Here is a 15,683-nt window from a genome sequence, read left to right as displayed (position 1 = left end):
CCAACAATATAATTCTTAGAGTATCTTAAAAAGAGTATCTTAAACTTTTAAGTATCTAAGATACTTAAAAGAGCATCTTTTTTTTTTTTTTTAAGATTTATTTATTTGACAGATAGAGATTACAAGTAGGCAGAGAGGCAGGCAGAGAGAGAGAGAGGAGGAAGCAGGCTCCCAGCCAAGCAGAGAGCCTGATGCGGGGGGCTTGATCCCAGGACCCTGGGATCATGACCTGAGCCGAAGGCAGAGGCTTTAACCCGCTGAGCCACCCAGGCGCCCCTTAAAAGAGCATCTTAAAGGATACTTAAAGAATATAATTTAAGAGTATCTTAAAATATTAAATGATTAATATCAGAATCCAAAGTTTTTTAAAAAATCAAAGATCTATAATAATGAGTATTATTTCTGCTTTAAAGTTGGTCCAAAGAAGGGATACATAAAATAAGTGCAGTTATTCTCTTTTCTGAATAGGGAGGGGAAGGTGGAATAGATGAAGTCTCAACAATTTGATGAAAAGAAGTAAAAAATCAAAACAACAGAACCAACCTATACCTAACAAGTCAAAACATTTATCAACATCTCAAGACAAAGAAGACAGACCATATTTAAAAAGTACTACTAACTGCATCAGCAACTGTTTTCCTCTTAAAGAATCGATCCTCTAAGATTCTGAGGTTCTGGATTTAGGATCTGTCCCATTCCCAAAACGCTTTAAAACTCTGGTATGATTCTGACCTTTTATATCCCAGGTGGGCCATGTCAAAATGTTTTTTTCCCAAAAGTAGTTTTAAGTACATCTTCCCTCCCCTTCTCTATAAATCCTAGTTTTTTCCCCCCCTGTATTTAAGGGAACCAGAAAGAATGGACACATAGTCTATAGCCTCAGATTTAACAGAAATGAATTTAAAGTTTCAAAGGTCTACGGTCCAAGGGAACCTGGAAGTTCTTTACCTTCCTTAGACTCATCTGCGTCTGACCTACAGGTAGAACCTTCTTAAGTGATGGACATGTCAGTCCTGTCCAGTATGGCAGCAGCCAGCCAATAGTGTCCTTTGCGCTTTGGAATGCAGCTAGTGTGACTCAGGAATGAATTTTAAGTTCAATTTTATCCATTTAAAGTAAATAACTGTATACAACTAGTGGCTACCTTCTCTGGTGCCAATGGGTTTAGGTGGCTCTTCACATGTGCAACTGAGTATTTCTGTCAGCCCTTCTCTACAATGAACACATGTATACAAGTTAGTACTAACTCAAACTAGTCAAAACTCCACATGTTCAATGTGCATTTAACAGACTGCAAAGTTTTAGTTAGACATATAAACAGATATATACTTTAGTCTAAAACAAACAAAAAACCCATGAAAATGTTACCTTTTCTCCATGCTTTACAGTGTGAAGTGGAAGCTGGCCAATGATTTTCTTAGCTTCTTTCCTATGGCTCTTAGATAGGAAAAATATTATTATCACTAAAAATTTTAAGTCATTATTTTAAAAAATTCACATAAGCTTACAGAAAAAATCTTGTAAAAAACAAAGTTAAATCGACTATAATGAAAATAACAAAAATTACCATTTACATCTTGATGTATAAAACAGCCACTTATAACTTAAGAGCTGTTTGATCAAGAATATTTATTTTCAATTCCATGCCTGAAGAAGAAACCAACGCTTATGTATAAACATTGACAATAGAGTAGGAAGCTGAGGATGGGAAGAGGGGGGTCCCACTGATTCATCGACTAATACCTGTCCCTAAAAAAGAAAGTTTTCACCTAGTCAGCATGTACAAGATGACCAGAAAGGACTACCTACAAAGCCAAAAAGAGTGGCTTTTCAAGACGACAGGGTAAGTGTGAAATTCAAAGGCCTGTCTGTGGAAGCCTCTGGCTCTTCAAGTGGCCTCCTCTTCGCTGTGACAGAGACACTATCTCTCTGCAGATAAACGGCTTCGAAAGTTGCCTCACAACAGAAGCCAGGAAGCCCCTCCCACATCTTCAGGCCCAGGGTTCTTCTTGTTTTAAACACAGAACCACATCTACTCTACCTCAGGCCTATTTATTATTCCTTTATGTCTGAAAAAGGGAAAAAGGGTATTCAGAGGAACAAAACATGCAAAAAGTGACCCCATTTAAAGATATTTAATTTCCCACAGAACAGAAAATTTAATACAGTCTAATTAAAAAATTATTTTTAAAAAGCTATATTAATTAAATAGTATGAGTTAAAATGAAATTAAGAATGTGGTCCAAAAAACCCACAAAACTCTAATATAGTTTCAGGGAACATGTAAGAAATATTTATGAACTATTATCTTTTAAAAAGTAAAGTTAAAAAAGAATACCCATAATTACCTGACTTCCAAACTGTGAGCCAGTATATAGGAAACGCTGTATATAGTAAAATATCAGCCAGGCTAATGAGATAATCATCATGGTGATGAAGGCGATGGCCACAAATACCACAGACTGACCACTGATGAACTCCTGTACATGACGGGTGCCAACCCCTATGGTCATTTTCACTGCAATGCCTTTCTGCACCAGATCCAAAATTTCTCTTCCTTTTGGGTAGCTCACCATAATGACCACTATATTTCCAGTTCCTGTTGGGAAGAACAAAAAAAGGTCAATATGAAGAACAAAAATGAGATACAGAGAAAGTAAGAGAAAAATATAAGAATACTACAGCTTGTCCGTATGTAACATCCAAAAACTTAAAAAAATGTTTAATTTTCAAGAAAAACATAAGTTACCAAAACTGGCCCCAAAACAGAAAACAGACTGACTACATTAGAAGTAGAACAAGTCTCTAATAACTATCCCCCATCCCGCCCAAGGGTAAGAGCCCCATTCAATTCCACAGGTGAATTCTACCACCAAAACTTGAACACAGAAGGTACTGAAATTATTCCACAGTAGATTAAAAAGTTAAAAAAGAAGTTTAAAAAATTATTTCTAGAAAATAAAGCTATACATGGGAATAAACCAAAAGAACCATACAGACTAATTTCACTTATGAATATTAATACATAATGCCTAGGGGCACCTGGATGGCATCTGCCTTTGGCTCAGGTCATGATCTTGGGGTCGCGGGACCAAGCCCTGCATGAGGCTCTCCACTCAGTGGGAAGTCTGCTTCTCCCTCCCATGTTCTCTCTCTCTCAAATAAAATCTTAAAAAAACAAAAACAAAAACATAATACCTAAAGTATGCTTATTAATCAGAGGGAGGCAATCTGAGAATTTCTACTATGATCACTAGTATTTAACACTGGTCTGAAGGAATGAGCAGACCTAATATAAAAAAATTAGGAAAGGGGTAAAACAATCAGTTTATACAAATCTATCTATAAATTAATATAATAACCATAAATTATCAATTGAATTCTTTAAACCTTAAAAATGCTGTTTCTGAAGTTCACTAGGGGAAAAATAATCTCAAATGATCAGGAAAACTTTTTAAAAGTAAAACCTGAACTAACCTTTACAATTAAAGAAATCAGGGGCACCTGGGTGGCTCAGTGGGTCAAAGCCTCTGCCTTCGGCTCAGGTCATGATCTCAGGGTCTTGGGATGGAGCCCCACACCTGGCTCTCTGCTCAGCGGGGAGCCTTCTTCCCCCTCTCTCTCTGCCTGCCTCTCTGCCTACTTGTGAACTCTGTCTGTTAAATAAATAAATAAAATTTAAAAAAAAAACAATTAAAGAAATGAAAACAGTGTGGTAGTAGCTAAGGAAGACAACCAGAATAAAGGGGTAGAATCAAAGTCCAGAAATTAGACCCAAATACAAAAAAAACCTTAGTATATGATAAAACTGTGATCTTAAATCAATGGGATAACAGGGATAATTTTTAAAAAATAGTATGGGGATAACTGGGTCTTATCTGAGGGAAAATAAAAAAGCTGTATCCCTTTCTCACAATTTATGGCAAAATAAGTTCCAAGTAAATCAAAGATTTAAATATATAAAAGAGAGGAAATATAAAAATGAAAATTTTCCACATGGCTAAAAAAGAGCGAAATCAAGGAATCAAGATCAAAAAAGCAAATGGCTGGGGTGCCTGGGTGGCTCAGTGGGTTAAAGCCTCTGCCTTTGGCTCAGGTCATGATCCCAGGGTCCTAGGATCGAGCCCCGCATCTGGCTCTCTGCTCAGCAGGGAGCCTGCTTCCTCCACTCTCTGCCTGCCTCTCTGCCTACTTGTAATCTCTGTCTGTGAAATAAATAAATAAAATCTTAAAAAAAAAAAAAGCAAATGGCCAAAGGAGGGGAAAACACATGTAATATAACAAAGACAGAAAACAATTTCCTATAAGAGAAAGAGCAACAGAAAAACAAAGGAAATGAAGTCAGTTTGCAGAAAAGACAAAAAAAATTTTTTTACGTATCAGCTTTAGTTAGATAAGAATTCACATGGCATAAAACTCACCCTTTTAAAGTATATAATTCACCGTTTTTTAGTATACTCATAAAGGCTCTGCGACCATCATCACAATCTAATTCAATTAACATTCTCATTGCCTCAAAAAGAAAACCTGTACACCTCTGCAGTCACTCCCCAACAAATAGATTTTAAACTCACGAAAAGTCAGGGTACAAATGAAAACATTAAAAAGATCTTCAACTTCTGTGCACTGCATCCTGAAAACCTATCCTAAGTTGAAAATATCCTGAGTAGAAAATGCACTTAATATTGAACATCACAGCTTAACCTAGCCTACCTTAAACGTGCTCGCAACACTTAAAATAGTCGACTGTTGGGCAAAATCCTCTAACACCATGCCTACAGGAAAGTGCTAGCTCACGTAATTTTCTGAATATAGTACCAAAAGTAAAAAAATGAAATGGTGATCTGGGTGGCGAATGGTTGTTGACCTTTGTGATCATGTGGCAGATTGGGAGCTGGAGCTGCTGCTACAACCCAGCATCATGAGAGAGTCTGGTAGCGCCCATCACTAGCTCCGAAAAGGATCCAAATTCAAAATTTGAAGCATAGTTTCCACTGAATGTGTGCTGCTTTTGTACCATCATAAAGTCAAAAAATTCCAAGTCAAACCACAATAAGTCAGGGACCATCTGTACCTATATGACTGGCAAAGATCAAAGAGTTTGATCCTCCATAATGGCAAGAAGGAGCACAACTCTGCATTCTGGCACGCTGCAGGGGGAGTTTATTATTACAATCTTGTATGGAGGGCAATGGCTATCAAGAAACTTTTATTTATTTTTCCCAAGAAGTTTAATGCACAGCTCTTTGATCCAGCAATTCCATGTCCAAGAACTTATGCACAAATACACTTGCATGTGTATACAGGAGCTATCTGTAGAGATATCTGTTGTCAAATTTATCTTCTCTAAGTTTTTGCCATCACAATCTAAACGTCCATCAATAGGAAAAGGGTTGCATACACTATAGTATGTGGACATAGAGTGAGGCAGCGACTCCATTAGTATGAGCAGTAGGCAAGACTCCTGAGGGGAAAGTGCAACATGTCAAACTATGTGGATGAAAGATCTGCATGTCACATCAATTTGGACTGCCTCTGAAAGGGGACCCTGACTGCATCTGGGGAGAGGAGCTGGACACAATAAAAATTCTGTACGACATGCAAACATATTATCTATTCAAAAACTAATTTTAAAAATGCACATAAAGGGGTGCCTGGGTGGCTCAGTCGGTTAAGCACCTGTCTTCAGCTCAGGTTATGATCTTGGGGTCCCGGGATCAAGGCCCACGTCAGACTCCCCACTGAGCAGGGAGCCCGCTTCTCCCTCTCCCTCTACCTGCTGCTCCCCTTGCTGTGCTCTCTCTCAAATATATAAAATCTTTAAAAAAATAAAGAAAAATAAAAATACACATAAAGAATGTTCCCTGGCATCACTTCGAAACTGTGTTTTAACAATTTTATTGCAGAGAGAAACTTAACCTGCAGCAAATCCACCGTGGCCCCTGCCATCAGGATTTAGTTACTGAAACACCAGAAGGGCACCCTTCTAAGGTGGCTCCTGGCTGGAGGCCGATCCTTTGACCAGGGCCAAAAGTGTCACTTAGCAAAAACTGTACTTGTCTCCCCACTCACGCAGTCTGCCATATCATCACTGGGGAGACACTATAAGGAGGAAGGCATTTCCTGCCTTCAGGAAAACAAACATCTAGAAGCTGAGAAACACAAGCACAGAAACAATTATTAGGATAATTATACCACTTACAATTACATGGCACTTTATAAGCTGAAAGCCTTTTCTCATAAACCTCCTTTTGTGGAAAACTTCAAGCACATACTCAAGTAGAAAGAACGGTTTAATGAACCCCATGTGTTGGTCTCAGTTAAAAAGTTATACCCAGAAAATATATGTTTCCACGCCACGGTCACAGCTACATAAAACTTTGGTACTGACATAACATTCTTTGCGTTAATTGGGGAAAACCAACTTCGGAGCACTTTCACATTTACATCTCACTTGAAGCACAGAGGCCAAATTACCACTTTACAGATGAGGGCTCCGAAATTGGGAGAGCTGCTGAATGTCATATACCCAGTTCTAGGGGCTGAAGACCCAGTACTCATGCAGTATCTCTGTCCTGCCTCCTCATGTGGGACCCAATCTCCAGAACCACACAGACTCGGTTCAGATCTGTCATCCACTGTCTGGGTCTGGAGAAACTACCCTCTGAGAGTATTTCTTCAGCTATAAAATGAGAATGAGAATTTTTCTATTTTGGACTATTTCTTATTTACTAAGAAAATGGAATACAAAGTGCTGAAGAAATGAAGTGATAATTTTGTCTGAGATGGAGAGAATGCTTTCCCTAGGAAGCACGCTTGAGCTACATGTTGAAGGACAGGAAAAGTTTACCAAGCAAACAAAGGGAGGCTTTTTAGGCTGTGAAATCATCATAAAAACATATTTGGGATGGTGAAGTCCAATCTGGCTAGTGACTAAAATACAGTTGTCCCCCTTATCACAAGGGATACATCCCAAGACCTCTAGTGACTGCCTGAAACCGCAAATAGCAACAAATGCTATATATATGCTCTTTTTTCCCTATACATACCTAAGATAAAGTTTAATTTATAAATTAGGTACAATAAGAGATTAACTAACAATAAAGTAGGGCAGTTGTAACAACATGCTGCAAAAAAAGTCATGAATGTGGTCTCTCAAAATACTTTGTACTATACTCACCCTCTTGTGACGATGTGAGATGATAAAATGCCCACATGATCAGATGAAGTGAGGTGAATGACGTAGACATTATGACCTAACATTAGGCTTCTACTAACCTTCTGACTGTAAGTCGGAAGAAAGATCATCTACTTCCAGACTCAGGTTGACCTCGGGTAACTGAAACCATGATACGGGGGGGGGGGGGGGGGGGGTGGGGGGGTGACTACTTATATGTAAACGTATCTTGTTTATCTCCTTATCCCCAGTGCCTTACATAGAACCTGAAGTGTTTCATAAATATTTGTTGAATAAATGAATGAATAAATGAGAGGTGGAAGAGAACTGAGATTAGAGAGGTTCTTGAACACCAAAATTTTCAAAGGAAGGGGCTACTGACACACAGTGACTGTCAGAGGGATCCACTGAACTGAAAACACTTGCAATATTAACTTGAAATTTTTCACCTAGGAAACTAAAACAGTTCACTGATTTACAAGAAATCATAAAAAAAAAAAATACTGTGTCTAGGATGACAGCTAAACCATTTGCTATACTAATTATAGAAGCAAGATTGCTTCTGAGAACTTCTTTAATAAAACGCAGGATGAAGACTCACTCATATTCTGGAACATCTTTTAGGATGAACTGGAGGTACGGCAGCTGAGAAAAATGCACTAGTTTGGGGTCACCGTGTGCATGACTAGAAGGGATACCAGGCACAGGCACCTCACCTGGCCCTGCCCTTACTTCATCATGCCCTGCCACCTCCCCAGGCCAATCCTGAAGAGCCTCAGGTACATATGAGAACAAATCACAGCTTATTTCCTAACTACACAGCTGAGTTTCTTTATAGGACACACAGATACACAAAGACTTGGGAGAGGAGAAAAAGTTCTTAGGATTTTTCTTCCCTAGTCCTTAACACTGTTACCAGTCATGCTTCTGTAAAAATGGTCATCTGTGCAATCCCTCTCCCTCCCCCAAAGAATCTATACCTCTCACCATTAGACAGGAAAACTTGAAGGCAGTTTAATTTTTTCTTACTTAGCACAATGTCTGTGTACAGAGTGCAGGGTCATAAACCTACTTGTCAAATAATAAATACCAAATATAGTACTCTTTAGCAAGCCAAATTGTCTGTAATATAAAACTCTTCCATGCCAGAAATAAAACTGCATATATCTTTATTTCCTTTCAGAGGTCTGTGTTCCTCTTACCACTTGCTCAAAAACAATGAAGAAATCCTGTCTTGGTCAACAGGTTCAAAATTCTAGAGGTTACATGTAAGTCTGGTGTACCATTTCTCTCCTCCCAAAGGAAACTATTTAGATTTCAGCATTCTTTGAAGGGAGTGGGAACTACTAAAATATTTAAAGTGGTGGATTAGATTTCTGCTCTAGAAAACTAATTCAGGCAGCAAGAAATACATGTTAAGAGTCCCAGCAAAAGAATCCCATTAAATTTCAGGTTTTCTTTCTTTCTCATAAATTCCATACCCTCTCCACCTTCTGCCCCCAAACCTGGAAAAACTGTGGTCAAATCTTCAAGATTCAGCACAAGGTCAACACAGGGCTTCTCAGCACCACCCACCCCTTTGTGCCTGCAATGCATCAGTTCCTCTTAGATACAGCTCTAGTAGGTGTATAAAACACCTACTAGAGTTTCTTTATAGGTTTCTCTCCCTCACTAGACGAGTACTACCTGTTCTTATTTATTAGTTTTTGTAGCCAAGTATCATGCAGTGGTGACCCACAGAATTTCTGTATGCATGAATCTATCTGAAAAACTGGCTGTATTATAGTTGAAATGCCCCAATACGGAGAGTATTAATAGAAATGGTACACCCAATATGAATGCAAATGTCTCTGAAATCTGAAGCTATTACGCGAAACAGAAACGTTTTTATGGTTGACTAGGGTGTGTCGGGAGGGCACAAAAAACAAATGTTTAATTCTTTTCTTGGAAATTTAAATTATGTTTTGGATAATTTGACTTGCTCAAAAATATTTTGGATTTCTTGAATATACAACTCTTTGCGGGGTTCCTAAATGCATTACTTTATCTCAGGGCTTCAGCCTCTTGCAATGCTATTCCCACCACCAAGAATGCCTACAGCCCAACCCCCGCTTTCACACTCAGACACACCCTCTCCACCAACACAGCCTTCAAAACTCGATCTTTCTGGGAACCATCTTAGTTAATCCCACCTTCTACGTGTGGCTGTGAGGTGCCATTTCTGTTTTCCTACAGCACCAAAATACATAATTAAAATCCACATTTTTAGATCATTTGAGTAGAGCACATCATCATGTTGATATACAACATCAAAAATTTATTATTCATAGACTATCATGCTCTGCAAATGCAAAACGCACATCTTCTATAACACTAGGGACTTCTACATTTTTGTCATTTTCCTCCACCCCAACTCTGGCCCCTTCTTCAAACATAACTCTAAGCTTTGCCATAGCTGGCACTCGGTAAACAGCTGTTAACAGAATGAATGAAGCTAACATATACAGAGTGAATGACATATACATATACAGAATGAATCTATGCTTAAAAAGGACATGCCAAGATTTCAGCTAAAGGATCACTCCATCTGTTAACCAACAACAATTAAACTAAGTAAGGCCAAGGCTCTACAAAAACTTTTATTTTTTTAAGTTTCTTTTCCTTTCTTTTTTTAAAAAGATTTTATTTATTTGTCAGAGATAGAGAGTGCACACAAGCGGGGGAGTGGCAGGGCAGAGGGAGGAGCAGGGACTCTATCCCAGAACTCTGGGATCAGGACCTGAGCTGAAGGCAGACGTTTAACCGACTGAGCCACCCAGGCATCCTGGAACTTTTGTTTTAATGATCTGACTTGTACCAATTTTTACTCATCTTGGTCAAACTAACTTCTAGCCACCCCTGCAGTATCTGTTTTAGATGTCCTTCCTTTATGCTACCTAAGCAACCATGTGTGTAATTCCATCAAGATCCAAACCATATTGTCTGGAAAGTTGTTTATCACTCCCACCAGGTCAGAAACTCCTCAAAGGCAGGCATGTGTCATGTACTTCTATACCTGAGCAAGCACAATACTTAGCCCAAAGTGGCTACTCATTATTCTGTCTGCTAAAGTCAAGAATTAACTAAGATCAATTAACAGGAAATTAATTAGTTCAACAGTCCTTATAGTTGTTCTCACAGACTATCTTAAAATCATGATTTTATTTTGAGAAACACAATAAAACACTGATTTGTACCCGAAGTATCTTGTACTGGATTTAGTACAGTTAAGCAACAGGCTTAAGAAAAACTGCAGAAATTCTCCCTGGGATTTGGGAAAAGACTCATGACTCAATTTTACAAGCAGCCATCTCTTATCTATTTCGCAGAACACCAATGCTACACAGAAACATCGAAACCACTGAAATCTGTGTTTTTTCCTGCCTCCAGCCACATTCTGTCAAAATCCAAGAAACCTCACTTGAGCTACATTCAAGGTTCTATGTAACATTTCAAATTCAAGTGTGTCAAAGCCAGTTTGTCTTCCGACTTAATTCTATTCATTCCATTCTTAATGCTATTCCATTCTCCAAAAGTCATGATACATATGTACCTTTTTTCCCAGTTGGGCCAAGTTCTGTGAAGGTCATTCCTTTCCATTCCTATAGTCACTGCTATAGTATTGGCCCTTATACAGTTGATCCTTGAACAACACAGGTTTGAAATGTGTGGGTTAACTTATGTAAGGATTTCCCCCCCAATACAGTACAGTATAGTAAATGTATTTTCTATTTGATTTTTTTTTAAAGATTTTATTTATTTATTTGACAGAGAGAGATCATAAGTAGGCAGAGAGGCAGGCAGAGAGAGAGGGGAAAGCAAGCTCCCTGCTGAGCAGAGAGCCCTATGTGGGGCTCGATCCCAGGACCCTGAGATCATGACCGGAGCTGAAGGGAGAGGCTTAACTCACTGAGCCACCCAGGTGCCCCTCTCTTTGATTTTAATATAACATTTCCTTCTCTCTAGCTTACCTTATAAGAATGCAGTGTGCAATACATAATAACATTTAAAATGTGTTTACTGTTTATGTTATTGGTAAAATGCCCAGTCAACTGGAGGCTATTAGTAGTTAAGTTCTGGGGGAGTCAAAAGTTATACGGAAAATCTTTTCCACTGCACAGGGGGTTGGTACCTCTAAGCCTTGTGTTGTTCAAGGGTCAACTTTATTTCTCCTTGGATCTAGTCCAATGTTCTAGAGTCTCTGCAGGTTTTTCTCTGTGTAAACCGCTGGTCACAATGCTACCAAATTAATCTCCCTTTAAGTCAGTGGTTTAAAATACGGGATGATTCTGTCATCACCCCCCCCCCTTTGGTATTATCTGGACACATTTTTGGTTGTCACAATTGGGTAAGTGCTGTTGCAATCTAGTAGGCAGAGGCCAGGGATGCTAAACATCCCATTAATGCACAGAACAGCCAGCACCTCCTACAACAAAGAATGATCTGGCTATGTATAGACCTCCCCCTTACCATGGACCAGTTTCCTCATCCACAAAATGGGGTTAAAGCACCTATGTTAAAAGGCTGTCAGGGGAATTAAGGGAGCCACTGTATGGAGAGCACTGAGCACACTGCCTACACACTGGGTACTTCCACACATTAAAAAAAAAAAAATTGCTAAAGCTGTTACTTTTATCTCTTTTCTCAAACAGAATGATTCTCAGGGTAAAAAGACTAGAATGGACATTGATAATAGAAGAGAAACGCACGAAGATTTAAAATAAACATCAATGAGGTATTTTTTGGGGCCTGGCTAAATTACGTCAAATAACCTAAGCAACGTGGCTGACCCATGGTTAGAGCAAGTGCTAATACCCTGGAAAAATGCTAACATCATTATCAAAAAATGCAGTAAACAGATTTAGGAAATTGTAGCCCATGTGCCAGCCATTGAATAGAAAAGGTCCAAATGAAGATGTTGTAGACTGATTAGAGACTGCAAGGACCCAGACTCAGAGAATCCTGACACACTAACCTCTTTTCTTTGACAGAACTACTAAAATTGGGGGTGCCTGGGTGGCTGGATCGGTTAAGCATCTGCTTCCAGCTGGGGTCATGGTCCCAGGGTGCTGGGCATGGACCCTGCATTGGGCTCCCTGCTCTTAGGGGATTCTGCTTCTCCCTCCCTCTCGGTCTGCTTGTTCTCTCTTTCAGTCAAATAAATAAATAAAATCTTTTTTAAAAAAGAAAAAGAACTACTAAAATTGGGAAAACACCATCAGTAGGATGTATCAGGAATGGTCTCTGAAATCTGACAGGGCTTTTCATGGTGGTTTTATGGAAACTCGGCTTGGTACAATGACAATTTGGTAGACTTGTAATCACTGGAATAGCTGCCCCAAAGGTGGTGCTTCACCCAATGCCACCACACAGGCCTCTGCTCCTACTTCCTCTTCCAAAACCACTTCCTTCTGTTGCAACTGAGAATTTCCCTCTACTGTCTAAGGCCAACCCCTCCGAAGTATCCTAGACATGGCCTTAAGAGTGGACTCTTGGGGTTACTTCTCCTCTATGCTGGATCTCTGCATCACTCCCATCCAATTTCAATATGCCCTACCATCATTCATCCTAACTCCCCCTTGTCCCATAGTTTCGGCACACTTCTCAGCACATCTTGAGCTGTGCTTGAAAGAACTGAATTCTTTCAATTCTTGAAAGAACTGTTCTAACACTCCATTTTCTCACTTCTCAACTGATTTCTATTCCCATCGCAGCTAAAACAGATCAAATCCAAAGTCTCTCTTCTGTCATTAGAGTTCAGTTCGAACTTGCTTTTGAGAAATCAAAGCAGAATGAAAAAAGTACAGGAAATACGATGTCTGACTTGCAGCAGCAGCAACTTTAAAAAAGACTTTAATCACAATAAATTCAGAATGAGTCATGATCTTAAAAATCATAACAGAAAAATGTTCACTCTGCTGGGTTCAGGTCCTATAGCACTCGGATTTCAGTTCTGAGGAGGACATCTTGCAAAATTAGATTCTCAAACTGTCACCAGTGCTTGAAGACGCAACCTGTTGCCCTGGAGAATAGGTGTGTGGGAAGTGTCTCCTGGCAATGAGCAAGACCTTTTCCTGAATGAATACAACCTGAAAAATTTCATCTAAACTCAAGACTCAAGGACTGGCAGTAGGGCCAGTTATTACAACCTTACATGTAGAAAGTGAGAAAGCATATCCGCACTTAAATCCAGGTTTTCTGACTCAGTTAAGTCCAGCTTTTCTGACTCAGAAGTTCAGAATACACACACGTTTTATCAAAGTGGAGAAACCAGAGTCCGACCAAACCACCACTTGACATTGGTGAAGGGACTGCCAGACCCTGGAAGTAAGCTAGGAGCGAGCTTCCATTCCTACCTCACTTGACTTTGAGGAAACGATGAATGGAAAGGGACCCACGATTGAGCAATCATGAGAATTTCCACCACAATCCTCTTCGGGTGGGTGTTTATTTCTTTCGTTCTCCCCTACACCTGAAGGGCCTCCAGAGGGCAGCCCCCCCCACCCGCCCCCGCGGGCTGCACCTGAAGGGCCCAAGGCGAAGATCTAATCAGGCCCGCCTACGGCCCCAAAAAGCCCCGGAGGGGTCACGGCGCGCCCATCCAGAGCTTCCCTCCCAGTTCCTGACTGCCAGAAGCCATCAGTCGCGCCCCCAGCCCCTTCGTGGCGTACCCCTGGGAATCAAGGCCGAGGTCGAGAGAGCCGTAGCCCATGACTAAACTAGAGTCCCCCCCGCCGCCTCCCCGCGTCCCCCGGCCTCCGCTCACCCGCGTGGGACATGGGCGTGGTGAGGTTCCCGTGGCCCTCCCCGTTGTAGAGGACCACGGCCGAGGCGTTCCTCCGCGCCGCCACCAGGACCTTGTCCTTGAAGGTGCAGCCCCCGCGCGCCACCAGGGCCACCCAGGGCGCGTCCCCCTGGCCGCCGGGCGCCGGCACGAGAAAGCGAGTGTCTGGCGCGCAGCCCTCGGGGTCGCGGTCCGCCGCGCGCGGGACGCCCACCAGGCCCTGCGCGCCCTCCTTGGGCGAGCTGTCGCCGAAGCGGCCGCTCTCCGAGACGCTCCACACGGTGCGGTTCGTGTGCGGGTCCACGTACTCGGTGCTCACTACGGCCGAGTACCACTCGAGCGCCCGGCCCCTGGCCCCGGGCACGTTCAGAGCCAGCGCCAGCAGGGCCAGCGCGCCGCGGGCCCCGACTCCAGCCTCCGGCCGCCGCCGCCACGCCATGGCCCCACCGCCGGGCCGAGGAGGAGGAGGCCGGGGCTGGAACCGCGCGCGTGCGAGGCGGCGGAAAGGAGTTAAGAATGAGGCGCTTGCCGCCGAGCCGGATAAGAGCCAGGCGGGTCGGCGGGCGGGGCTGCGGCGCACGCGCACCTGGCGGAGCGAGGAAGGGGGCGGAGAGTGGGGCGGGGCCTTCCTGGCCCCTCCGGCGCTACGTGCGCGGGCTGGAGACTGCCCCCTGCCTCTGGTGTCTGTGTGCGACGCATCGCTCGCCGCCAGGCGGTCGGCGACCCTGAGGCTCCCGCGAACGCAGAGACCGGGTGCGAGCCGCTCACGCGTCGTTTCGAGCCAGGCAGGGCGCGGTGGCCAGGGGTCGAGCTTGTGTAACCTGACCTCGAGGCCCCCCCACCCCCCCAAGCAAGAGGAAGTGACCGTCGGAGAAACGGGAAGCTCCTCCGTGAGCGGGTCGAGAGGCGTGGGAGCGCGGTTATGTAAAGTCGCTCAGCCGATCTTTACGAAGAACGTACAGTGCCATCCCAGGCGCATGGCACAGGCCTTGCTTGTTTAGAACCAAGCTACTGCTGTTTTCCCGCACACGCTTTGGGACCAGTTTTGTAATGCTAATTGATTTCTTGTCACTTCTCTCCAGCACTGCACTCACAGCAACCTTTTCTATTATGGTATTTTATGTATAATCAGTAGTTTTGAAATAAGTGCATCAGACTACCTATTTAGATGAGCGCTTACGTTGTACAGCAATAAATAAATAAAGAGAAAAGGGTTTGTTTGGAAATAAATGCTGGGTGGTAGGTAGGCCATTTAAAACTGCCGTGGATACAAAGCCTTACCGCTGCAGAAAAAGTTGAGACCATTAACTTCTGACTGACTCATCTTCCTCCTTCTACAAGGATCTATAATTGAAGGAAGTAGAATGTTGCCAACTCACAGCAAGGGTTTCTGTTGGGCCTTAAACCTTCTCGAATTTCGGGCGCCCGGGTGGCTCGGTTGAGGGTCTGCCTTCGGCTCAGACCCTGAGTCCAGGCTCAGGTTCCTGGGATCCAGTCACGTAGCGTGGAGTCTGCTTCTCCCTCTCCCTCTGCCCCTCCCCACCGTTTGTTCTTCTTCTCAAATAAATAAAATCTTAAAAAAATAAAACACCTTCTCACTTTTCCTTTTTGTTATCAGCCTCTCTTGCACTGCATTTTAAAACTGCTCTAAAATGCAGCTGGGCCCACAATCCATAGCTCCCC

At 42.3% G+C, this 15,683-nt stretch overlaps 1 protein-coding gene across 2 annotated transcripts in view; it reads right to left on the bottom strand.

The window, feature by feature from the left end:
* The window catches only part of RNF149 (ring finger protein 149), a 35,994-nt gene extending 21,441 nt beyond the window's left edge, over nt 1–14,553 (bottom strand). For both annotated transcript variants that reach the window (XM_045980075.1, XM_045980076.1), the window contains exons 1-3: nt 13,983–14,553; nt 2,349–2,599; nt 1,369–1,437 (exon numbers count right to left, since the gene is read on the bottom strand). In XM_045980075.1, the coding sequence (XP_045836031.1) occupies nt 1,369–1,437; nt 2,349–2,599; nt 13,983–14,439 (777 nt within the window). In that variant the 5' untranslated portion in view covers nt 14,440–14,553. The remainder of the gene's footprint in view (nt 1–1,368; nt 1,438–2,348; nt 2,600–13,982) is intronic.
* Nucleotides 14,554–15,683: the final 1,130 nt, after the last annotated feature.

Source organism: Meles meles, chromosome 16 (genome assembly GCF_922984935.1).
Source record: "Meles meles chromosome 16, mMelMel3.1 paternal haplotype, whole genome shotgun sequence".
NCBI classification, from domain to species: domain Eukaryota; kingdom Metazoa; phylum Chordata; class Mammalia; order Carnivora; family Mustelidae; genus Meles; species Meles meles.
This window is presented reverse-complemented; position numbering and strand designations above follow the sequence as displayed.